Below are 25,000 nucleotides of genomic sequence, written 5' to 3' on the forward strand. Positions count from 1 at the left end.
ACGAATTCAGTTAAACTATTTGAAAACGTGACTGGCCCAGACGGACGCAGTTACCTCTGTCAGTGGCCATTGAGCATTGGTCAATAACAGTCCTCGTAGTTATTTAGATCTCGTTATATATGATTTGGATAAAGGTTTTAAGGAAGAGAAACGGGTGCCATCTTTGCTTGAAAGTATACGCAAATGGACTGGCAGTACGGATATGCTGATTAGCTGATTTGGCACGTTTTGCCGGCCTGTGCGTTATCAACAGTCAGTGCTGGATCAACCTTTGAAAGTGCACTGTGCATAAAACTCACAATTAGTAGAATTCAGTTCTGTGCGTGTGTGATAAATCGCGATCTTTGACCCACGCAGGAGCCAGTCTGTGGGGGCCGCTGAAGGAGTTGTGGGAGACGGTGGATGGGGCGGTGTTGAGGAGACAGCCAGAGAGCATCCATCTTTTGGACCTGCAGCTCAAAAAACACAAAGCTCACTTTCTGTCACTCTTTAGGAATCCGGTGAGACGCTTTAAGTTGTAATAACTGTTCTCTGTGCATGCAGGAACATTTTGCTACATAAACTTTTAAGTCTAAACTTGTATTAATAGTAGGCCTTCTCGTTCTACATTTTCAGCCAAAGAGTGCTGAGCAGCGAGAAAAGGTGCGTAAAGCCAGCACGGAGGGCATTGCTATCCAAGGTCAGCAGGGGTCGCGACTCCTTCCAGAGCAACTCCTCAAAGAAGCCTTCATCCTCAGTGACTTGTTTGATATTGGCGAATTGGCAGCTTTGGAGCTTCTGTTGGCAGGTATAGTGAGTTTAAGTTGGTAAAAGATGTTTGATGAACATTATGTTAGAAGCTACCTGACTATTTTTGACTCTCATTAAATCCAACATCTATAGTTAAAGCAGGTAAGGAAATACATTTCTCTAAAGACATTTTTTTTCTTTCGTCCATCTGCGTTGCCTTACTTGGTATCTGTGGTGTGCGATAACAATAAATCTGCATCGTATTTTTTTTAAAATCTCTAAATGTAAAATTTTTCCAGGTGAGCAACAGCAGCCCCATTTCCCTGGTCTAACACGCGGTCTAGTTGCTGTGCTGCTCTACTGGGATGGAAAGCTTTGTGTGGCAAACTCCTTGCGCACACTCATCCAGTCACGACACGGCAAGACTTTCACCCTCGACCTGAGGTAAAAATGCCTGAATGTAAATAGTACGCTCAGCCGATGACAGGTGCCTGAATGTCTACATGATGAGTGTTATTGTCTTTTTTGTTTTTCATTTTGTTATTTATCTCTTTTTTTTTTCACCCAGTGGGGAATTGGTGGCTTTGACGATGCGCTACACAGATGAATTGATGAACCAGGGTCTGACCAAGCGCATCCTATCCTTGGTGTCGGAGATAAATCTGACACGTGAGTTTGAAAAGCTGCAGAAGGAGCGTGGCCTGGGCAATGAGAAGCATCGGAAAGAGGTGAGAGCAAATCTTTTGTTTTGCCTTCAAACTGATTGATATTATATATTAATATATTCACAGTTTTTTTGGTTTCTGTCATGCTTGACTTGTGCATAGCCAGTGTTTTGTTACTGTAGTAGAAACATGGAGGGGGGGGGGGGGGGCACACAGAGTGGAACATGGGCAGGATTTGATTCCTTCTCTTGTCTCAAGGTGGCTGATCTCATCAAAGAATCCCGACAAGCCCTGGCAGACAGCCTGTTTTCATGGACTTGCCAGTCCCCTTTGACTAAGGATGACACTCTGGCTCTTATTGGTCACCTGGAAACAGTAACGGTTCAAGCTGATGGCTCATTGGACAGTGTGAACATGGCTCTGGTCATGGCACTGCTTTATTGCTTGGACGTCAGCTTCATAGAACAAGGAACAGAGGACAGAGAAGGTGAGAGCATGTCAAACACATGTGATGTATTATTGTTAATGTACATATATATATATAATATTTATTTGTCTTGGTGGCTTTGGTTATACTCCCTGTTGGACTGTCTCTGTGTTGTGTTCCTCTAGATCTCCTACAAGCGCTGCCATTGCTGACCGAGAGGCAGTATGTATCTGCAGTGCATAGCCGTCTGATGGACGGTCAGACATGGAAGCTTCCAGGCCTGCAGGCTGTGTGTCGACTGGCCTGGTCTCTGTCTCTGAGGGTCCTTTCTCAGCTGCCACAGGGATGCGGTAAAGTCTATTATATGGACGTGCATTAACTGCTCTCTCGCTGTCGTAAAAAAGCATTTTGAAACCAAACGAGTTGTTAAAGATGAAGGCCATTTTAAATTAGTGTATTTCTTTTGTGTGTGTGTGTGTGTTTTTTTTTCAGGCCTGGTAGAGTTCACTGAGGCAGACGAGGCTCTGGCCGACCAGGCGCTTCTGGGGGACGTCTTTCTTTTTATGAAGGAAGGGGTGCTGGATAGTGAGAGTTTTAGCCACGAAGAATTTTACATCCGTCGCCTTCATTCACTAATCACAGACTTCTTGGCTCTCATGCCAATGAAGGTAAGAGATGCCCAGAGGAGTCCACTGCTACTACATACGATCACACAGTACCGTTCATGCTGTACTGTAAAGTTTTTTTACTTTCCTTGTAGGTGAAACAGCTCCGTAACCGTGCTGACGAGGATGCCCGTCTGGTGCACATGTCTCAGCAGATGGACAGTGAACTTCCATCATCGTTACGCAAGGATTTGGACCACCTCATGATCCTGGTCGGTCTTTTCACGAGCAAATTGAATAAACACACATCAATCAAAGTCAACTTTCTATATGTTTAGGGTTCAACTGATAATGTTGGATTACACTCTGCTGCTTTGCCTTTCCAGATTGGAGAGTTTTATAGCAAGGACTCATTTGGGCTCGAGTTGGGTCTCGAGTTCTGGTGTCCCACAGAGTCACTCCAGCACACCTCCCTGCAAGGATCTTACCTGGGAATGGCATTGCAAAGGCCTCCACATAAACAGGTAAGTTGTTTGGAAGTACATTGGTTCTATTTCTTCTATGATAATGAGAGTTAAAGGTAAACTAATGTGCAAAAGAAAAATGTTTCATACTATTCTTACTGCATGATTTGATGCAGGTTGTTTTGTCCAAGTTTGTGCGTCAGATGGGGGACCTTCTGCCCTCCACCCTCTATATCTCCTATCTGCGAATGCTAAAAGGCCTCGCCAATGGTCCTCAGTGTGCCCACTACTGCTTCAGTCTGCTGAAAACCAATGGAGCCACTCACAGTAAGAGCAGATTTGTGTACACATTGTCAGATTATTGAAATTTGGGCTTGTGTTGTTTGGCATTTGTAAGACTCTGCAATCAGAGTATGGTTTATTTTTTGCGGCTGTTCTGTATTAAATAAACTAAAGAATCAAAAGCCACCTAAAACGGCTTGAACTTTCGGTGATATTAACACTGGCCTCGGAAATCCTGTCCATATCTCAACAAATACCAACTAACTGAATGTTTATGGGTGCAGGTGACAACATCCAGGGAGTGTCAGGAAGCCCGGTGTCTTGGGAACATTTCTTTCACTCCCTCATGCTCTATCATGAGAACCTACGACGAGACGTTCCAAATCCAGATGCAACGCAGTACCGCCACCCGCCACTGAGGGGCATCACCCAAAGAGAGCTGGAAGGACTCACCTCATTTTTGCAGTTGCTCACCACCGTTATCACATGGGTATGGCACAAAGATACGTCCGTCCGAGTTAGTTGCAGTTGGTTCTGTATTCATCACGTGTCTTTGAATAAACTGTATTTTTGCATGTTGCTGAAAGTTTGTGGTGTTTTGGTGTTTTTTTTCTTCTCTCCCAAGAGTGAGAATGCCAGATTGGCTTTGTGTGAGCATCCCCAGTGGACCCCGGTCGTAGTGATGTTGGGGCTGCTGCAGTGCAGCGTTCCTCCCGTCCTGAAGGCTGAGGTGCTGCACTGCCTAGCGGCCTTCGGGAAGTCACCAGAGATCGCTGCTACGCTTTGGCAGTCACTGGAGTACACGCAGGTTAGTCCGTATTCATGAACAGAACCAGATGAAGTTGATCGTGTTTAAATTAAGGAGAGTCTTCTCTTGGTCATATTTACGCAAGACTACCGGTAGTTGCAAAGCCGTAAATTTAGTATCTGCCAAATGATCCGAGTGCCTGTCAGGTTTGATCAGGGGTGATGTAAGCATGTTCTCCTATCTTTTATCGTAGATCCTTCAGACAGTGCGAGCGCCGGGGCAGAGGCAGGCGGCTGGAATTGAGGTGAGTCTTTGGCAGTTGGTGAATATGAAGATTCTCGTTTCTCAACCCGCTTAAGGACTTTTTGGAAGGGAATGTCTTTCAGCTGTCGTCTGTGTGAAATCCAGTCTTCTCAGTATTAATAAAACCTGTCAGGAGATTCACGTTTTATGTCCTTGGCCGTCAGGTGGAGCTGAATGAGATCGAGTCCAGCTGTGAGGAATACCCCCTGACCAGAGGCTTCTGCCATCTGATCAGCACGCTGGTTGAGAGCAGCCTGCCTGTTAATTTGGGTGCAGGGCTGCGAGTGCCGGGCTTTGAACCCTACCTGAACTTCTTGCGTGACTCTGTGTTTCTGCCCTTCCCCACCAGAGCGTATCGCCGTCCAGCTGAGAAGGTAAAGCGCCGGGTACCCACCCCCCACCCCTTGTCTTTATGAAGTGTATGCGTAATCTAAACTCCACATCCATTGAGTATGTGGCTGTTTCCTTTTTCCATGTGTTAGTGGGAGGTCGCTGAAACTGTCCTGGAGGTGTTCCACAAGCTGCTGCGGGACTACGAGCCCCAGCCAGCAGATTTTGTCCAGGAGTTGGTGGAGCTGCAGGGCGAGCAGCTCCCGGCCCACAAGCCCCCTGGACACAGCATTATGTTCCACTTGCTAAACGACTCCCCCGTGCTTGCACTCTGCCTCAGCCTGCTGGAGGAGGGTGTACGCCAGCTGGACACCTATTCGCCCTTTCCTGGTGAGCGAACCATGCTGTTGCTCTCAGAGGCAGAAGCAGATTGTCTCTGTGTACAATGTGACACTGCCCCCCCCCCCCCCCCCCCCGCAGGTAAAAAGCACTTGGAGTCTGCAGTGCTGCACTGTCTGGGCCTGCTGGACTTGGCTTTGCAGAAGGAAGTGATGTTCATGGACCTCCTGAGGGAGAGCCAGGCCTCCCTGCTCGTTTCACCTTTGGAGCAGCTCCTCCAAGGGGTCAGCCCTCAGACTAAAAGGGCTGATCACATCGTCAATGTTGCTAGGTAACAGTACTCGGGGTTTCAATGCAAATCAAATGACGTAGGTTCTGTTTGAGGAAAGATGCTCACACAAAGGCTAATGTGTTCAAAGCGGGAGAACTGAAACGGACCTGTGTTTGTTCCTTGAAGGTATCTGTACCACAGCAGCTCCAACCCGGAAGCTGCATTCCAGAGTGCCAAGATCCTCCGACACATCGCCAACTATCCCAAAATTCAGAACAGACTGGTGGGAGATTTCACACACGACCAGGTACCCATTTATTATGACATTCTACCAATATAATTTACATGCTACAATCTGGATGATGATGGTGGAGGAAGGTAGGAAAGGAGAAAGGGCTCCATTCGGGCTCTGGACTGTGGCGGTGTGTGATTTTTGTGTCTCTCCTTCAGACTGTGAGCGAGAAGCTCATGGCAGGCTTCGTGGAGTGTTTGGATAATGAAGAGGCAGAAGAGCGAACGGAGAACACAGATGGTGAGACTTACATGCTGGTGCTCAAGAATACACCGTCTGCGTTTGACTTGATCCTCCAGCACTTCCACAGCTACGCTTGTGTGTTAGAACCTTCTCCCTCCAAATGTCCAGACTCCGATCCGCGAAGGAAGGTCGCAAGAATCCGACACGAAACCCAGATCCATATCTTGAACCTGCTCGTCACCTCCTTGGAGCTGAAGACGCCCAACTTGGCTCTCTATCTTTTGGGCTACGAGGTCAAGAAGCCGGTGTCTTCCACAAATCTCCAGGACCCCGGTCAGACCACAACTTTAGTTGTCGGCATGCTCATTTTGGTGGCTGTTGTGATTTAAATTGGGGTCCTGGTTTGGAATGTTGCCCTGAGGGGGTATCTTTTTAGTTGACCTCACAGGTGTCTTTCAGGTGTGTTGGGATGTCCACGGAGCTGCCTGCACGCCATCCTTAGTCTGCTGCAGAGAGGCACTGAGAAAAGATCTGGACCTGTACTCATCCGGCAGGCGCCACACCTGGCTCAGCTTTGCTACCAGGTAGTCTTCATCATCTAATCAAAGCACACCCGGAGACTGGACACTTTGATGGAGGTTTAAAGATACTCGATTCAGTTCATTTTAATTTCTATGGCACCGGATTATAATAGAAAGTTATCTCAATGCACGGGTGTAGCAGGGAAAGACAGAACCCAACTTATCCCACAAGAGCAAGCACTTCGGCCACAGAGGCAAGGGAAAACTTCCCTTTAACAGGCAGAAACCTTGAACAGAACCTAAACCCTCATGGTGGGAAGCCACCTAAATCTGTCTAGACTGGTTGGTTTGAGAAAGAGAAAGAGACAGAGGTAGAAAGACAGAGACAAGGACTGGTAGTCCAAAATGAATAGAGGGAGAGAGTGACAGAGAGACGGAACAGGAGCAGATTCTTTATTTTGCTTATTTTTATATATTCAGGCCCTTTGGAATGTAATTTTTTTTAATTTAAGTTTTCCTGCGGGGGCATCCTTTAACACAAATCTTGCTTCTACCTTTTTTCCGGTGGATGGATGGATGTCTTGCTTCCTGTCTTTCAGGTGATCTACCAGCTGTGTGCCTGCCTAGAAACGTCCGGTCCCGCAATGCGCTATTTGAGGACCAGCCAGGACTTCCTCTTCTCTCACCTGCAGCACTTGCCCTTCATTCTGCCGAGTGAGTATTAGGGAATGAGTAAAACGGTTCTGCACTCCAGTTGAAAATATTACAAAGGAAACATGTGTGTTTGTTAGAAATAGAATGAAGAGCGTAGTCTTCCCTGATCTTTGACTTGACTCCTCTTTCTGCTGTTCCATCAGGTGATCAGATCGCTGCCCTCTCCCAGATGTCTTGGCTCATGAAAACCGCTGCGATTGAACTGAGAGTGACCTCATTGAACCGCCAGCGCTCGCATACACAACGCCTCGTCGGCCTCCTGTTGGATGACCAGCCACACTCTCAGCATACAGGTACCTCGCTGGCTAAAGCTCTGAAATGATGCACACATTTTGATTAAAGTGCCCCCCCCCCCCCCCCCCCCCCGTGCTCTGACATCATGAGTTGATCCCCCTGCGGCCTTCACAACAGAGCTCATGAATTTAACTAAATAATTGTTTGTTTTAGCCAACGGGGAATTATGCATGGAGGAAGAGACCAGATCAGTCAGTGGATTCCTTCACTTTGACACTGTGTCTAAAGGTTTGTCGCCTCATTATGCATTTAAGACAGATTCTGTAACCTAAATACAACACTTGGACACTTTTGACAGAGTTTCAGGAACGTGTTCAAATTGTTAATTACGGTTCACCTTCTCTTCGACCGGTACCAGACTTGCTGACGTTTACTCTCATCTTGTTCCTGTTTCGTGTGAACAGTGCGCAGGAAGTTGCTGAGTGTGCTGGACTCCATCGACTTCAGCCAGGACATGCCGGAGCTGCTGCAGCTGGACTTCTTTGAGCGCACTCAGATTGAGCAGGTGATCGCCAACTGTGAGCACGTCAGCGAGCAAGGACACACCGTGTGCAACGTTAAGGTGGGCTTCCAATCATTGCTGTTGTCTTTAGCGTTTCATCGTCCTCCGGTTTTTCATATTGTCCTTCGATTTTCCTTAAAGTTGCTCCACAGAGTCCTGGTCGCTGAGGTGAATGCACTGCAAGGATTGGCTGCCATTGGACAGAGGCCCCTCTTAATGGAGGTACGTGAATTAAAACGGACGGGACTAATTGATCTGTAATTAAGCAACGTGTTGCAGGACGGAAGGAAGAAATGTGAGTTCAGGCTATTTAAATTCAAGTTTACTCCCTTTAACCAGGGAGTAAACTTGAGAAGGGAAGGCGGATAAAGTGACTGCAGACGAGACGATTGAGGTCATCTTGTCTCCTAGATGGTTGGATAGAAAGCTGGAATACAAAACGTTTTTGCCTTCTCTCCTCTCCATCCCGGGGTTTATTCATCTAGGAGGTGAACTCCATCCTGCAGCAGGTGGTGGAGCGTAATCGCGTGCGTCGCAGTTTGAGTGCGAAGCGACATGCCCTGCGTTCCTGGAGGAGCCTGGTAGAGACGCTGCTGATTGCCTGCCCCTCTGATCTCATACCTGCCGAGGACAGGCAGCTCATCATCAGGGAGCTGCTGCTAGACCTCCACGATAAGGTCAGATGGAATGTGAAACTCCTATTAGGGATATATAGTTTTTAGGCACCCTTAATGAAACGTCATTAAGGGTGCCGTAGCTTTAATTTATCTCCATTCACTGCGAATGTATCTGCTGTGTCATCCAGGTCTTGTCTGACGACGCTGCTGGAGAACTGATGCCCATCGTCGCTGGAGCAGTTTTCACTCTGACTGCCCACCTCAGCCAATCGGTGTCGTCTGAGCAGCAGCAGGGGGTGGGATTAGAAGCATCTTCAGGCTTTGCTTCCATCGCCAACTCTGCCCTGCACCTTGTTCTCCGTAAACTGCTGGACTTCATCCTTTGCACCGGTTAGTGGCAACATTAAAGACGCTTTGACTTATGAAAGGCCAGGTTTGAATATTTGATGAAACCTTTACGTCTTTAAGGAGGCGGATATCAGCGTCTGCGGGCTCACTTGTACGGGTCGCTGCTGTACTACCTTCAAATCTCCCAGAGACCCGAAGAACCAGATACTCTGCAAACGGGTAAAACAAAGACGCATCATGACGCGCAGCTATGCAGATGTGTAAATGGGGTCACGTGAGCAAAACCTCTGTCCTTATCCATCCAGCAGGGACGGCGATGTGGGAGCGCCTCACGGCCCCCGAGGATGGCTTCTCCAAGCTGCAGAGAGAGAATCTCTCCATCATTGAAAGCTACGGCAAGGCTCTCATGGAGGTGGTGTGTCGGGACGCCTGCGACGGCCATGAGATTAGCAGGGTAAGGAGTTAAACAACAAAAGTAGGGACCTCATTGATGTGTTCGGGGTGGAGTGAGGTTCCAAAAATATCATGAAAGTTCAGTTTTCAAAATGTATTCTACGGAGTGGAGACCTGTGTTTGTTTTTGGACTCCCTGGCGATCCTTTAACGGTTTTACTTTCACTGCTCGCTTTATCCCCGCCTCCTCTCCCCGTCTGTCAGATGTTAGCCCTGGCCGTGCTGGACCGGATTCTGTCCATAGACAGGCAGAATCAGTGGCTCGTCTACATCTGCAACAGTGGGTACCTGCGGTCGCTAGTGGAGAGCCTGAGACAGGATGACGTCGCCCTGCAGAGCCTGCTCACACCTCAGCCGCCCCTCCTCAAAGCTCTCTACATCTACGAGAGCAAGATGGTGAGAACGGCGTGCGCTTAAACCGACACACTTGCGCTTTGCACTGGTTATTATTATAATTTTACAACGCGTGTTTTCAGGCCCTGTTGACGCGTGTTGCTACGACGGGCCAGGGAGCCGTAGAGCTGCTGCGCTCTGGACTGGTGGCGCAGCTGATAGAGTGCCAAGTGTTCGACATGATACCGGACAGCGATGCACACAGGTAGAGCCGTGCAGAGAGAGGAATGAGATTGTGCTGTAACTTCCAAGTTATTCTATAAATATAATGTTGGTCTTTTGTTTGTGACCTGCTTATTTTGATAAAATCTTCCCCCAAAATAGGCACATTTCTTCTTTTCACTCAGACAAATCAGATGATTTTACAAATGACCGTTCAGATTAAAGACTTGTCCAAATGACGTTTATTCTTTTGGGCTCTAACTGTAGTTTTACCACACGCGTGTCTGTTCCTTCTTTGGCCTGCAGGACGATGAGGGATCCATCAGGCTTCATCCCCAGCCCCGTGGACCGCTACAGGCAGATTCTCTTACCAACCTTGAGGCTTTTTCAGGTCATCCTTACATCCACCATCATGAACCACCAGCAGGGGGCGGCGCAGGTAAACAAAACTAATGCTAATGACACAAAATTAAGCTTTTACATAATAAGAGATCAACTCTTCATGAATAAACATTATGGTGTATATTCATCATAAAATGAAAACTGCATTCTAACTTTCCATTTTGGTGTGTGTGTGTGTGTGTGCGTGCGCGATCGCATGTGTGCGTAGGTTCTCCAATGGCTGGTAGTTCATGCTGACACCATTCAGTCGTTGCTGCGCTGTCAGGATCTCAGCATGGGAGTTTTGCAGGAACTCTCTTTGCTTACAGGCATCATCAGTAAGACGGCTTTGCCAGGTACATGAAGAAACAGCCCACTCCTCACCTTTACCATTTTCCACTGCAATCCACATTTTCACACACGTACACACTGGATGGTGTTCACCGTGCACGCTTGGTCTCTCAGGTGCCCTTGAGATGAACGGGGAGGTCAACAGTGGCGCTCTTCCAGAGTTCCAGGGTCACATAAACAGATTCCAGGTCTGATAGCTCCTTAATTGCTTGAATTTTTTTTTTTTTTTTTTAGATTAATGGAATAAAGAGATTAATTATTATACCATTAATGTGGCATTTACATTATCAACCAGCTACACATCCCTGTCTAGTACGGTAGATGGCCTTATGCACCTTTAAAGTTATCTTATTATTATTATTTTATTGGTGTCATTGGCATCGGCTGAATCTAATGCCCATCCATCCCGGTGTGGTGACTCCACCTGTGATTATAACGCTCTTCTCTTCTAGCGCCTGTGTCTGTCGCTGCTCGGCCGTCTGGCAGGAAGCGAACGGGAGCGGCTGCTGAAGCAGGCTGAGATCGCTGCACCGACGGACCCGGCAGACAGACGAGAGGAGATGGAGGTTGCCATGCAACAGGTGCGTGGCGGCTTGTGTAAATGAAGTAGAGTTCTCCTGGATAAGAAGACGGAATGTCTTTCCTCTCCCGTGTGATAGACGGCGGTGATTTCAGAGAACGGCTGGAACAATAGCACTGAAATAATCTGCTTGGACTAGCGACATTCGCGATGATCCATCAGGAAGTCCGTTGTCTGAGGTTGTGTTTCCGCTTTGACTCAGGTGTGTGCTAACATCATGGAGTACTGCCAAACCCTGCTGCTGCAGAGCTCAGCCCAGGCCCAGTTCAGCTTCTGCCTCTTCAGCCCGTCGGGCAGCGAGCCAGCTGGCAGGGAAGGGGGACGCGCAGGTCAGTGGCGTTCTGCTAATAACGAGGAAGAGGAATTGAAAGAAGTATTGTATTATAGCGTGTTAAAACACAACCCAATACGAAGTGTATATTTCAGATCTCTCGACCACGCTGCCATCGCTGGCCTATTCCCAGGCCCCTAGCCTGGGTTTGGTCCTGTACCTGCTGAAGAACAGCGCTGCAGATTTCTTCCGCTTCCACCAGAGTCACCGACAGAGTTTGGGCAAGCTGCGGGGCCTGGAGCAGCTGCCTCCGGAGGAGCTCAAGGAGGTAAGGATGGCCCAGGAGATTAAATTGCTCCGTCTGACAAACAGCCTATTGGATCCAACTCGTATGCCAACTCCAGACTTGTTGTCCGTAGTTGTGCCAAGGATTTGTGTCGGGCCCCGGAGGAGTGGAGAAGATCTCGTCCGTCCAGAGGAGCTTGCTGGCCAGGAGACGACTGGTCCAGCTCATCAACAGCAGAGCCAAGCTGCTGGCGCTGTGCTCTTGTATCCGTTGGCCTCTTGCTTGCACACTTGTCGGAGGATTTCAGCGTTTGATTAAAGCATTTTTTTTATTTTTTATACCTCTGTTCATCACATTAGAAAGCAAGAATCATTTATTGTTACTCAATAAGCTAGTTTATATTCGTCTTTGCAAGTTCTTGTAGAAATCTCCTTGACCTGAATATTCCCCAGACATTATCGAGACCTGCTTGTTTGTGTTGTGGCGCCACCTGGAGTTCTACCTGTTGCATTGCACTCCCACTGATCTGAAAGATTCTCTGCTACCTGGAGCCGGTTTGTACAAATCACAACTCGCTGGCGGTGAGAGACCTTCAAGCCGAGTTTCAAAATTTAGTCCGTTGAACTTGATGGAATCATTTGATCTAAAGATTCCCTATTTTCAGAATCCTTTGGTGGGTTGCAGACAAGTGGAGGTCGTGGTCTCGGTTTGTCTCGGGTCAGCCAGCAAGACCTTGATCTGGTGAGAAACAGCTGCTCCCGTTTCCATGTTTTTAGCTCCTAAGTTGTTCCTGATCCCTCTTTCCTTTTACGCATGAGAAGCTGAAGAGCGACATGGCCGCAGGTTTCGGAGAGGCTCTGCAGAGGAAGCTGCTGGAGGTGGAGGGATTGTACAGCCAGGTCCGCTCCCGCTACACCTTCATCCAGGCCCTGGTCCGCAGGATCCGTGGCCTCGTCCAACAGCCTAAAAGCTGAGCGGGTCTTGACCAGTACAAAAGACTTGCCACGGACTTTCTGCCAGCGACTTTCTCTGGAAAAGTCTCAATTTACTGCTCACTCCGAATGTTTGTGTGACAAATTGACCAACACTGCAAGGAGCACTCGTCAAGGAAGAATAACTTGTTCCACACATTTATGGAATTTTTTTTACTTAAGATAATTCGTTTCATTTCTCTCTTTTTGTGTGAAAATAAATGTTTTCTAAGTCTGGTACATACTTTTGTAGCTCACACGCAACCAACTGCCAAACTCACACCAGTAATTATAAATAAAAAATAAATTGTTTCGTGGGTAAAGGCAAATTATAGTCATGTGGAGTTATTTCTTGCGGACTCGTTCAGAAGAGAGTGGGAATGTTCCGTTTAGAGATTTGATTCCAAGTTCTTTTCAGACGTGCTGCCGTGTCCTCAGTTTGTAGGTGAAGTCGTTCAAGCAGTGATGTACGACATGAAAACAGACTAAAACACCACTTCATCTGGTTTTATTTTCTTTAAGGGTAAACTTTAAAAGACTGAAGTGCACGTCTTCTTACACCGTTGGGGAGGAGGATGAGAGGATTTATAAGACAATCGGGATTTACGTTCAGATTTAAGGAATGGGAAGTTTTGTGCTCTTGCTTTTTCAATACTGAGGAGAGGGTTGAGACCAGTATCCAGCTGTGTGGGGATGGGGCTGAATCACAAGTGGCATGTTTGATGACTAAAAAAACAACCTCATTTGAAAACTTTGTGCTACTTTTAATCGTGCTTGTCGTACTCCATAAATTACTTTAAATACAATTACATACAGCATTAGAAACACATTTACATTTGTCACACCAGCTTTCTTGTATCTGATTGTGCTGCATTTCCATCTAAATGGAAAACCGTTGTTACACGAGGACGACGATCCCCCGCTCACCTCTCGGAAGAAATGGACAAGCTTTTATCACAGACGGCTCTATCTGGGTCGCGGGTTCGGGAGCGGATGGCAGTACATATAGTCACTATATGTACTATATTATAGTGAAACCAGAGACTTGTGTAATTTCGCTCTCATGTTTTTTGTACCTTTTAAGGGGCACGCTGCTCATTTTTACAAATGAAGGCCCATTTGCTTGACTCCGCCTGTCATAAACATCCTCTGGTAGGAGCTTATAACGTGGGAGAAACCAACTTAATTGTGATGTCATCAGGGTTGGGTTGGTAGTTCAAATATATGGCAGAATCTTGATTAACCATTTGAATATTTGGATTTGGCTTCTTTTGCGTTTCTAAAATCTATCCAACCCTTTGTTGGGGACCAGCATCAAATTCCTGGAGGCCGTTTTGAATTGCTCTGGCTGCTCCTCGGTTGGATGGAGCTAAAGGCGTTAACTGGTATCACAATAGGTGTTGCCGTTCTGCTATAGAATAAATTAAGACTTTTACCCATATACAGCAGCATCACCTGAAACTGGTATTTTAGAAATGGGACCAATTATTGCTCCTGTGGTCATATTTCAGATATAAAACTGGTTTTCATTAGTTTTCTTCAGCTGCTGCAGGCGTATCTGCCAACATGCATGAGTGACTTTTCACCGAGGGAGGCGAGACCATCATTATCAAACCACCTGAATAGTTTCCCGATCAAAAGCATCCTCAAGCAAAGAAAAGCAGGAATACTCTAAATACTTATATACTGCTTGCTTTCTATGTTATCGAAACGTTTCAGACGGATTTCTGTACATTGAAAATATTTTCTATCTGGGGGGGGGGGTCTGGTCGCCGTGGCAGCAGGCTAAGTAAGGTTATTCTACACATCCCTTCCCGTCTCCCAGCAACACGTTTCGGCTCCCGGGGGAATCCCAACAGGATCTGAGATATAATCCTTCCAGCGGGTTCTGGGAGAGGTACAGAGTGGCGTTTACAGCACCAGGACACTTGAGTTTTGTCCTTCTCAAAGCACCGCCTCACATCGGTGGTCGTCCCCGGGCTCAAGTGGAGCCGACACGGTTATGAGTTTGAGCTGTCCTATCTACTTCCTGTCCTCATCGATCCTGAGGCCACTGTGCTCTAGTGCTGATTGCACCAGGCCGGTCCATTAGGAATCCAGCACACTCTCCATCAAGCTCTTTTATTGGTTCGAGCTCATCCACGAAGGAACCGATGCAGGAGGGTGGAAAGACAAGGCAGCTTATCCAGCAATGATTTCTCCACTTCACGGCTTGGATTTCAGGACAACACGGAGAGAGCGTCTGCTCATATTGTTTTTTAACTGTACACACCCAACAGCAGTTCGCCGCACCCTTAAGTGCTATCGGAAGCCGCCTCCTGTGTGCTGCTGTCGTCCGCATTAGTGTTGCTGTCGCCGGTCTGAAAGCATTCCTGCATCTCTCCCTTCACTGCGACTCGAATGGCCTTCAGCCAGCGCTGCTTCAGCTCCTCGCTTTCGGCAGCGAAGCTGTGGAGGGACTTGGACTGGGAAAGGCGGAAGCTGGCCGGGAGGTCCGAGGGCTTGCTGCTGTCATCCACAGAGTATCCCAGGAGGGGGATGGTACACTGGGCCTTCACATCCTGGGGAGAGTCGCCAGGGAAGAGGAGATTGAAGCGAGACTTTTCCCATTCATTCAGATGTTCTCATGTTTGGCTTCCTGTTCTCGGCGCTTTTACCTGTGGAGCTCCGTAGAGGTAGAGCACCAGGGACTCCTTCTCAGGGATGACGCACCACACCTTCTGCCATGGCTTGTTCTTCTCGCAGTACTGAAGGAAGCTACAAATGATGCTGCTGCCCGTCAACTGAGCTGCCTCGATCTGCACACGGTAAGATCAACGCAATCGATAAAGCAACACGATTTCAACACATCATTTATGTCTTATTAAGGGCGCCAGCATGTGTGCCTGTGTGCACGACGCATCCCATTCACCTCCAGGATGCCCTTCTTCTTGCCCTCCGTGTTCCCTTCTCCTGTCAAAATGGAGAAGCAGTGCCTGCAGACTTTGTTCATCTTGTTGCTGTCATATTCAAGCGGCACCTTATAGTCTGAGCACTTCCAGCACACTACCTGTAAGGAGGAGGAGGAGATAAGATGTACCACCTATGCTTATTAAAGCTAAAACAGTTTGAGCATTATTTGGCTTCATGTGGATATCTGAGCCACTATTGCTGTTTTAGAAGACAATGTTTTATAGCTGAAGCATTTTGACAGGGCGGAATAAGGAACGGGTCGCTCTCACTATCTGGCCCATAATTCTGATCAAGAAAACTTAGGCTTTAATATCAATTTAAAGGCAAGAAAAGTCCCCAAAAAACCAAAAGCCTGAGTTTTTATTTTATTTTTTTAAAGTTGACTCATCTCTCAATATTTGAGCTCTTGGGCCAAAAGTAAACGGACAAGAAGACACCAACACGACTCACATAGCCGCAGGCTCTGCAGTGGTGTCGCCGTCGCGTCAGAGCGGTGAACGGCTCTTTACACCTCATGCACATCGTCACTTCGTTGTCGCGGATCCAGCGGGGGGCACGCTTTCCCAGCTCTGCTTTCTGTGTCCAAGCCAAAAAAACGCACGCTCAGCACGACGGTCGAGAGGCGTAACCAGCGCGTGGATGAACCCTGATGCGACTCACCGATACTTCCTCCACCTCTTTCAAAGCGCTCTTGAAGGATTCGTTTCTCTGCTGGAAGGTGTTGATGGTCCTCTGGAAAGCCTAAAGGAAAAGAGATACAAGCCCACGTGTGACTCCCTCCACACTGCCCGATCCAAACACATCTAAAAGACACGCAGGTGCTGCACGTACCTTAATCCAGTCCGCCTTGTCCTGCTCTGACCTGAGGAGGGAAAGCAGAACTTCATCTTCCTGTCCTTCTCACACCAAAACAGCACTTAGCTGTGGTCATCGGCTTTACGTAGAGATTTACAGGATTTAAACGTGTACTTGTTTGGGTCATTGCATGTGAAATTAAACTGTACATTGTATGAAGATGACAGACAAGCACACGCTTCAATGTGGGATGAGCTGGGAGTTGTTGCATTATGTGTGATATGTCTGCATAACACGTACTTGGCCTGCAGCTCCAGCGTCCTCTCCTTCCCCGACACCTGGAAGGTATGAGGGTATTCCTCGTTTGTCGTTTCCACCACCTTCATGCCGTCGATGCCGATCCGTGTCCTCACGGTGTATTTCGTGGCTCCCAGGCTGAATTTGGGTACGCAGTACAACAACACGTTGTTGAACTAGGATCACAATAACACACAAAACAGCGCATGGATTGGCAGCATAAGAGTATGGATCAGCGCTATTCTTGTTCTCGGCGCCGGCGCCCTCTAAAGGGTGCCGTTTTCACACAGCAGGGAGTGTGAATGACTCAGACGGGAGACGTTCCGCCGGAAGCTAATAAGACGTAGCCAGAACGTAATCACATCATCTGGCAATCTCAGTAATTGAGAGACTTGTTCATGTTCCTCCAGAGCAACCTCGCAGAGGGGGGCCCTGGCTTACAATGATTCACTCGTTTCAATTAACTTCTGCAGGCAAAGTCTCGCTGCAGCATATTTCCCAGCTGCGCCCTCTATTAGATCAGAAGGCGGAACGGTTTCTCTCACCAGGAAGAGGTATATCTCCATAGCCAAGCCGTTCCTGGCCGAAAGCTTCAAGATGTGTCCCTCTCTGATGAACTCGTTGGAGGGGTTGACGATGTTCTCCTCCTCACCCAGCATCTCGTGGATCTCCACCAGCTTCTTCAAATTCTCCTAAACGAGACGGGACATTCTGGTTGGATGGCGATGCACCAGGATAACGCTCGCCTTGGTTAAAACCGCTGCACTTACAGCTTTTCGTATGGCGCTGTTGGAGTGAGTAGCTGCCGTGGCGATGATTTTTAAAGATTCTGCGGAAAAGAAGGACGTGGTTTATTTTAATATAGGCTGACTTGGGGGGGGGGGGGTATTCTGACTTACTTTCTGCATCTTGGCGGTCCGAGTGATCCTGAGGCAGCTTCTTCAAATAGTCTTTAAGCAGCATCTCATAGCGGGGAATCCTCTGCACGGGTTCCAACATGTGATGCTGAAGTGTCAGGAAACCACAGGCCTCTTGACTCTGTCCAGAATAATAATAAAAAAGAACGTATAACATGCTGTATAGCAATTTGCATGAGTCTACGTCCTCCGACAAACTCAAAGCTTTGAGAACAGCAGAAATGCACGTCTCATGGCTGGATGCTGCTTGGGTTTTACCTGTATCTCCTGAAGAATGGCCTTAAATTGAGGTGAACGATCAGTCCACTGTTTCACCAGCTCCATGGCTTGGTCAAAATTGCTCACGTACTCTGCATACATTTTGAGGAAGGGCGTGAGTTTCTGCAGGATGTCTCCGATGCGAGGTGTGGTCTCCCTGCAAGGAGGGTGTTTGTTAACTATAAAGCAAATACCCTGAGGTTGTTAATTATTAAACATCTATTTAGTGCATTTACAGGTGCGGGACTCCGGCACCGCCATCGTTCACACCTTCAATCACTGGTGTTTGTGCATTTGTTTAAGTGCAAAGAGACAGGGTAGCTGCAAAGTGATGCAAGACCCTGCTATCGTCCCATTTCACGCCGACGCTCACCATTCTCCCATCCGTTTCTGCAGGTCCGGAAGAAGAAACTGGCCGTGAAAGATGTGGATGGAGGAGATGTTGGAGAAGATGTTCTTCACTACCTCCACGGGGAACGTTCCTTTATTTGCCTCCTCCGTTAACTTGGTGCAGAATTCCTACGGAGTCAATACAATACGGAACTGTGAGGTGACTGAAATGTGAAATTCGGTCTCACTGGAGGGGAATAGAGACACGTTTGCACACTCAGCAGGCCTTCCTCACCTGGTCCAGCAGGTTAAGTCGCGCCACGTACGCTTTCTCTGTGTGTAAGAGCTCGCTGGCGATCTTGAACAGCTTCTGCTCATTGGTCTCCTGAAAACAGAGGGTGCGTTAGTGTGAGTGGGACAACTGAGATCTCAAATTGCCTCTGATCATTAATGGCTCAGTGATGTGTGAAAGCCATCGACCGTTTTCAATCCAATACTTCTTTATTGATGAATGACTGGTATTATGACTGAGGAGTGGAGGCTTGTGCAGCCTCACAGGATGTGTGTGTCCGTCAGAGGCTGAAGAGGCTTTCTAAACAGGAAGTGGAATTATAGAATACGGGAAATGACACCAAATGAAACGGAGTCGTGGACGTGTCACGAAAAGCTGTTTTTGTGTGCAACAAATCAGTAAAATAAAATAATAACTGCACAGCCTCAAAATGCATTCAACAAGACTTTACACATCAATTGAGTTATTGAATATTGGTTTTATTTTTATTTGTATTGTTAAATTTGTATTGTTAATTGTGGATGATTTATGTACTAAGGACTTTCAACGGAAACAAGACCGCAAGGGCTTTTTTGAAATGCTCCTCTTACACAGGATGTTTGACTTTATTTGTACTGTAATAAATGCTACTGTGTGACTGTACTTGTACTCTAACATTCTATCTAATAAATATATTCATTCATTCATTCATTCATTCATTCAAACGCATGATGACATGTGGCGCTCTGGGAGGAGTTACGGACACTATGACAGCAGCTGAGATGCCGTGGGAACATACTGCACCTCATTCCACTAAACTGAACTGACAGCTAAATATGCCAATCAATATTCCGCTTTAAGTAAAAAATAAATAAATAAATAGGTCTTTAAGGTTTACACATCCTAAAAGATAAAATCACATCTCTGGTTCTGCTGCAACACTTTTGATCCTTTTCTGAAGTCTGAATCTGTTACTGGAGATCAATCAAGAAATACTGACGTTAACTCAGGATAAATACCACAGCCACTGAACAATTTAATCCAGAATGATAAAATGCACTTTCTTGTATATATATATATATATAGGGACGATGTATTTGAAGTTCTGAACCTGAGATATTTACGATCTATTTCTATATTTATAGCCTGGAGACAACAGCAGACTCCCACGGGGGTGGGAGGGGAAGTGGGGGGGTTGAACGCAGCTGTTTGAGCGTCGGACATCTGCTTCACAAATAACAACCCCTCTGAGACACCCACCCTTGTAATTCTACCCTGGCAGTGGAGTTGAATTATAGTTTGAGGATGTAATCTCAGGGAAAGGCAGGACTATAAATAAATGCTGACGGGTCGTCTATCAGACAAACAACGAGGCAGCTCCCTGATGACGCAGAGGATGTAAGCGCACAGAAAACTGGAATGGAGCAGCCACAAAGTCGACAATCATCCAGCAGACACGGACTAAAAATCCAGGAGACACGGACTAACCTTATGGTCGGCGGCTGCTTCGTCGTGTCCTTGCTGACTTTGAGTCCCGTTCTCAGAATCGCTTTCCGTGCCCGTCCTGTTCGTGCGTGGAGGTGACAGCTCCTCACTCTGTTCCGTGCTCCCTTCCTCCATATCTCCGTTTACCAGCTTGGCAGCCTTCATTCCGACACCGTCGCTGTCCGTCTCCTGTTTGTCCTGCTCCGTCTGTGCCACCGTCCCGTTAGACGCCGGGCCGTGGGCATCCTGCAGCACGGCCGCGGCAGGCGAGTGGTTCTCCCGAATCCCACCGGTCTCCGTCTGCTTCTGGTGGGCGAGGTGAGCTGGACTGCAGTTGGACGACTTGCCGCTCTGTTTGAGATGCAAGGCGTCTCTCTTGCCGTCTGTGTTGCTGGAGGAACAGAGGAAAAGGTGAAGGAGGAAGTCTGCCAGTGCGATAAGAGCGCAGAGAGACTCAGCTGAGCAAAAAATAAAGAGTACAAGACGGCAGGAGTCTCTCAAAGACGGCACGCAGCTCAGGGAGGGTGGGAGCCGGCAGTAAGCAGAGACCTTTTGCACATTAGCGCCAGAGTTAAAAATAAAACCGTGGAGGTGCACAAACTTCTCCTGATGCTGCTGAGAGCTGGTGCGGTGCAGAGGAAGTGTATGTGTGTGTGTGTGTGTGTGCGCGAGCAAATGGAGGTACGGTAATGAGGAGCACAGGAGGAAGGAGGGGGGGGGGTTCAACACGGCTCCCCAGAGAAGGATTCTGCCCTACTTCCATGGAGAACCCACATTAGATATTGTGCTGTAATGCTTCTTTCACTCCTTGAATGAAATTTGCTTGCACAAAACGCACAAAATATGCACATCTCCTCGTGCAACTGTCACCACGCTCGACATCCTGTGTCGACAGTCAGTCCAGATGTTTGGCTCTAAATCTCCTTCCGGTCTTACAGTCAGCAGCTGCTCCAGCTGACTGACCTCATCTATTGTAAAACTGGCCACAGATCATACGCGAGAAATAAAGCAGGAAAGAAATAAAAGATTACACGAACATGATCTAACCTGTGCAAGAAAAAGAAAAAAAACATCACAGATTTTTAAACTCGGCATCGACAGAAGAGGAAGTATTTATAAATAGAGGAACAACAAGAGGCAAATGAAACACTGTACAGACGAATCACTTCTGGGGTGTAGAGTTTTTGGACCCTAAAATAAAGACTGCTTAATCCTATTACTGACAGATACTGATTTATAAAACGTTCCCCTTCATATAAGCAGCACAGGCTTCCGGTGTGTTTTCAAACAGGCCAAATTGGACAAGATTTCGGAAACGGCTCCACTTGCACCTCGTAGGCAGCCGAGTTCCAATGCGAACCAGATAAGTGTATTAGTAGGTTAATTCTCTGAGGCTGCTGGGCCTTTCTCTTTTCTCTTTTGGGAGGCCACGAGAGGGATAATCCCAGCAGCCCTGCACAGTCTCAATAAAACAGATACACCCACTTGCTCAGATTAAAACTCACCACCGCAACGCTACAACATGTGATACGAGTTTATTCATTCTGCTTTCAGAGATCCAAACCAAAGATGAGACGGAATATGAAACGACAGTTACGGAGGGAACTCTCGGTCGACGTGCCACCGCTGTGGATTGAATATTGTTGGGCTCTGCCGTTCGAGCGATCGGGACAAGGGCTCTCATTGTTGTGCCTCCAAGCATTTTCAAAGGGCCTCCCCGGAACAGAAACGGCTGCAACTGCACTCAAAACTTACATGTCTTGTAATGAAACCAGATTTATTGCACTAAAATAGTTTGCAAACACTTCACTTCACGCTTAATTCTCTAATAGCACAACATGCCATCGTGGATCACTACATCACTATGAAGAGATCCTACCTCATTCTCTTGGGCTTCATCTCGCAACACTGAGTCCCGTCCCACAGCTGACTGAGGAACCGTGTCCCCCCCCCTGGACCGAACAAATCTGCTTTCATCCCCTTGGCTTGGAAAGCTCGGGCTAATCTCGTCTTGTTCTGTCTACGGCACTCATCTGAGCTTCTATCAATGAGTCAGGCTGGGGAATTTGATCGAGGGACTTCTGCCCCCCCTTGAAATAACCGGCATAGGAAACGTGAGAAAATATAAAAGTTTTCCATCATGGTGCTTACAACAGCCTGACTGAGATGGGGCAATTTAACGTTTTGTCATGACAAATATTGCCACACTGGTCACAGACAGAGCGATTAAGTGTAATTTGTGAAAAGCAATATTCAAGAGCTACTTTTATTGGCTAACGTTAGACAACAGTTTGCTGCTGGATGAGTCCCCTATCAGCTTCACCTTTTTTTTTCTTACTGAATTTGCTTTCTAGGAACCACATCCATCACCAGGAATAATGAGCTCCTATACCTGTTCCCCTCAAAACGGCTGATGAGGTCTGAAACTTTGGAGGACTTCTCTCGGGTCCCAACTCCCCTTCCCCCTCCTCTTCCTCCTCCTCTTTCCTCCATGCTTGATCTGGATGGTGATCTCTGGACTTGGCTTAAAGGAGATGAGAGCTCCGTCACCGGGCTTTGGAGATGCGGTGGCTTTGGAGGCACTGGAGAGAAGACCGAGGAAGAGTTAAGTTATCTTCACGATGGTCTATATGCAAATCGATAATGTCACTGCAATTCCGGATATGGACCTGAAGGGGGCGGTATATGCTAACAAGTGTTCTATGTAATACCAAAATAGGAGCTAAGCAATTGGAGTTTTCTCATTTAGGTTTTCTAATTATGTGCAGGGAATTGTGTCTGCATGATAAACAGCTGCAGAGAGAAAGGAACGCTTCCTCTTATCTGCCTCCAATTATTTACTCTGACTGAAGGACTGAAGGAAGCAACAGGGTTCATTGATCCCAACACAGCTTAATATGTAACTCTCCGATGTAGAGCATAAAACCAATTACACTTGCACAAGTACCGGAGTTATTTATGCAAACATAATAAAATCGTGAGAAGGCCCATGGCTTAAGGCACACATCATAACATAACCAAATCAAAAACGAAATTCTCTCTTCAAAAACTAAATTCTCTTCTATTTAAATATGTGAGTATTTCCTGCTTTACCTTTCATTCATTCTCATTTTATTTCAATGACTTTGTAAGTTTTAGACTGAATAAGACGGGCTCAATAAAATTGCCATCAATTTCTAACTTTCATAACAAATCAAACAATGAAAAAAATTAAATAATAAAAATTAGTAATACTGCCACTAATTTTCCTTTAATGCATGACCGATAATGATCTCAGGATAGTTACATGTATAATTGATGCAGTATGGATTAGTGTAAAGGATTACAGACCGAGACAAAATCTTCCTCTAGGTGTGGAATATCATAAATCATCTGACAGGCTGGCAGCTTTAATGATATCATGTTTCTACAGAGCTCAAACAATCATGGAAGGACAATAAGGAAGCGGGTTAAAGGTCACCGGGAGACAATCAGGGCGTTCATACCGGTGTCCTGTCCCCTATGAATCACAAGACCCTTACAATTGTCTCTAAAGTTGTTTTTATATTCACCTTCTGGTTTAGACAGTAACTGCCGAAAGCTGCCAGAGTCTGTTCCATTGACCCCACCCCTGCTGGTGATAGAGGACCCACCGCCCGCCCGGCTCAGACACTCCTGCACGCTGGGTTGGTTACTATCCACACAGGATGGGCTGCTGCCTAGAGCTGATGGACACAGAGAAAGACAGAGAGATGATCACAAGGTAGATCCAACATCTCTGTTTCAAATGAAATGCATGATGCTAGTTATCGTTGCACCGAAGGAAAACGCCTTCGGTTGTCGGATCTAATCCAAATACTGACAAGTATGGATTCATCTATTCTTATTTTGGAGGTGGATGCGAGCACTTCAAATATTAAGAACCACAAAATGCTTAATGGGATTATAAGACCCAAACCTATGAATCAATTATAATATTTGTCAATATTAATCAAAACAAGTAATCATGGAATATTTTATACACAAGACACACTGCATCAATGAATTGTTAACAAATGCATCCAAGATAAGTAGCTGCATGTTAAATATACGACAGTGTCAGATGGCTCAGTCGATTATCTGGCTAATGATCCAGTCGATCAGTTACAGCGAGGCTTTTACCCAAACAGCTGATCTCAGCTGGTACAGCATAAGTATTTAATCTGACAGTGTTTATAGTAGCCAGAATCTGACCTCACCGCACACGCACACACACACACACACACACACACACACACACACACACACACACACACACACACACAAACACACGGTCACGGAGGAGCCAATAGATTCATAAATGAGACTTTATGACAAGAGTCTGTATTTGTTCCGGTTTCACGTTGACAATAGAGTCAGAACCGTGTGTTCTTCAGTGATGCTAATAAAGACGGAGACACGATTAATTCCTGTAGTATTAATTATTCATGAAGCTTCATTGAGAGGGCTATTTACATATTCAAAAATAGATCAAGCATAGTATATCTGCTTGATCAATTTCATGATTAATTTCTTGCAGAAATCTATTATTATAATTGACTCATTGTTTCAGTACCTTTTTCTAAGCAAAGGTCTGGAGCTGTGCTGTGTGTGTTGAAGCAAAGTGGCAGACCTTGAACTAAAAGCTAGCATGCTAATACGGCCGAAGAATTCTGCAAAAATCACAACATGGCCGAGAGCAATACATAAATAGCACCGGCCGCTGGTTTGAAACGTGTAAAACGTATCCCAACGTGCCATTCTAAATTGTAGTGCTGCGTAGCGGCTGTCCTATAAATTACATTCTGCAGATTTAAGGCACCATATGCTTGTTTGGCACAGACCCCAGCAACAAATGCATCATTATATAAAGTTCATATGTTTCTTTCAGTGACCAATAAGTAGAAAAATCAGCACCAAAACACATTATTGCACTAAGAATATCTCTAAAAAATGACTGAAATAGTCTTTTTTTTTTTTTAATGCTATAAATGCTAACATGCTGACAGGGATTTTCTGACATTGTAAAGACTGAACAAGTCACAGGCGATGTTTACGGACCGAGGCACAGTTTAACTTGTGGCCCTTTGTTTATTTTCCCAGCAGCAGTGATCTTTATCGTTCCAATTCTGAAACAGAAAGGTCAAACAACAACCACAGAGTCGTATATTCACCGTCTTTAATTACGGTCAGGCTGACCGTAATTAAAGACAACAA

The 25,000-nt window shown here is 46.5% G+C and overlaps 2 protein-coding genes across 2 annotated transcripts; one reads left to right on the top strand and one right to left on the bottom strand.

The window, feature by feature from the left end:
- Positions 1–308: 308 nt before the first annotated feature.
- LOC137916807 (nuclear pore complex protein Nup205-like) lies at positions 309–12,909 on the top strand (the record flags this gene model as incomplete). The annotated part of the gene is made up of 41 exons (XM_068759773.1): positions 309–500; positions 616–787; positions 1,029–1,173; positions 1,298–1,457; positions 1,653–1,881; positions 2,007–2,171; positions 2,314–2,489; positions 2,582–2,698; positions 2,813–2,950; positions 3,067–3,217; positions 3,457–3,662; positions 3,798–3,980; positions 4,174–4,224; positions 4,388–4,597; positions 4,706–4,943; positions 5,034–5,223; positions 5,350–5,470; positions 5,614–5,695; positions 5,807–5,971; positions 6,098–6,222; positions 6,759–6,873; positions 7,017–7,166; positions 7,321–7,395; positions 7,572–7,729; positions 7,811–7,891; positions 8,155–8,346; positions 8,475–8,676; positions 8,755–8,853; positions 8,940–9,088; positions 9,291–9,482; positions 9,563–9,684; positions 9,948–10,080; positions 10,252–10,378; positions 10,488–10,561; positions 10,826–10,954; positions 11,156–11,282; positions 11,380–11,552; positions 11,644–11,773; positions 11,963–12,091; positions 12,175–12,251; positions 12,332–12,909. Coding segments are annotated over 41 exons (6,003 nt in total), but the record flags the coding sequence as incomplete, so codon positions are not given.
- A 1,866-nt stretch (positions 12,910–14,775) lies between these two features.
- On the bottom strand, positions 14,776–23,506 carry LOC137916806 (FYVE, RhoGEF and PH domain-containing protein 4-like; the record flags this gene model as incomplete). Its single annotated transcript, XM_068759772.1, has 16 exons — positions 14,776–15,042; positions 15,139–15,279; positions 15,393–15,530; positions 15,884–16,009; positions 16,094–16,174; positions 16,265–16,295; positions 16,529–16,701; positions 17,071–17,217; positions 17,296–17,354; positions 17,425–17,563; positions 17,701–17,857; positions 18,074–18,219; positions 18,326–18,415; positions 19,790–20,177; positions 22,179–22,368; positions 23,338–23,506. Coding segments are annotated over 16 exons (2,442 nt in total), but the record flags the coding sequence as incomplete, so codon positions are not given.
- Positions 23,507–25,000: the final 1,494 nt, after the last annotated feature.

Source organism: Brachionichthys hirsutus, unplaced genomic scaffold (genome assembly GCF_040956055.1).
Source record: "Brachionichthys hirsutus isolate HB-005 unplaced genomic scaffold, CSIRO-AGI_Bhir_v1 contig_1406, whole genome shotgun sequence".
Taxonomy (NCBI): Eukaryota; Metazoa; Chordata; class Actinopteri; order Lophiiformes; family Brachionichthyidae; genus Brachionichthys; species Brachionichthys hirsutus.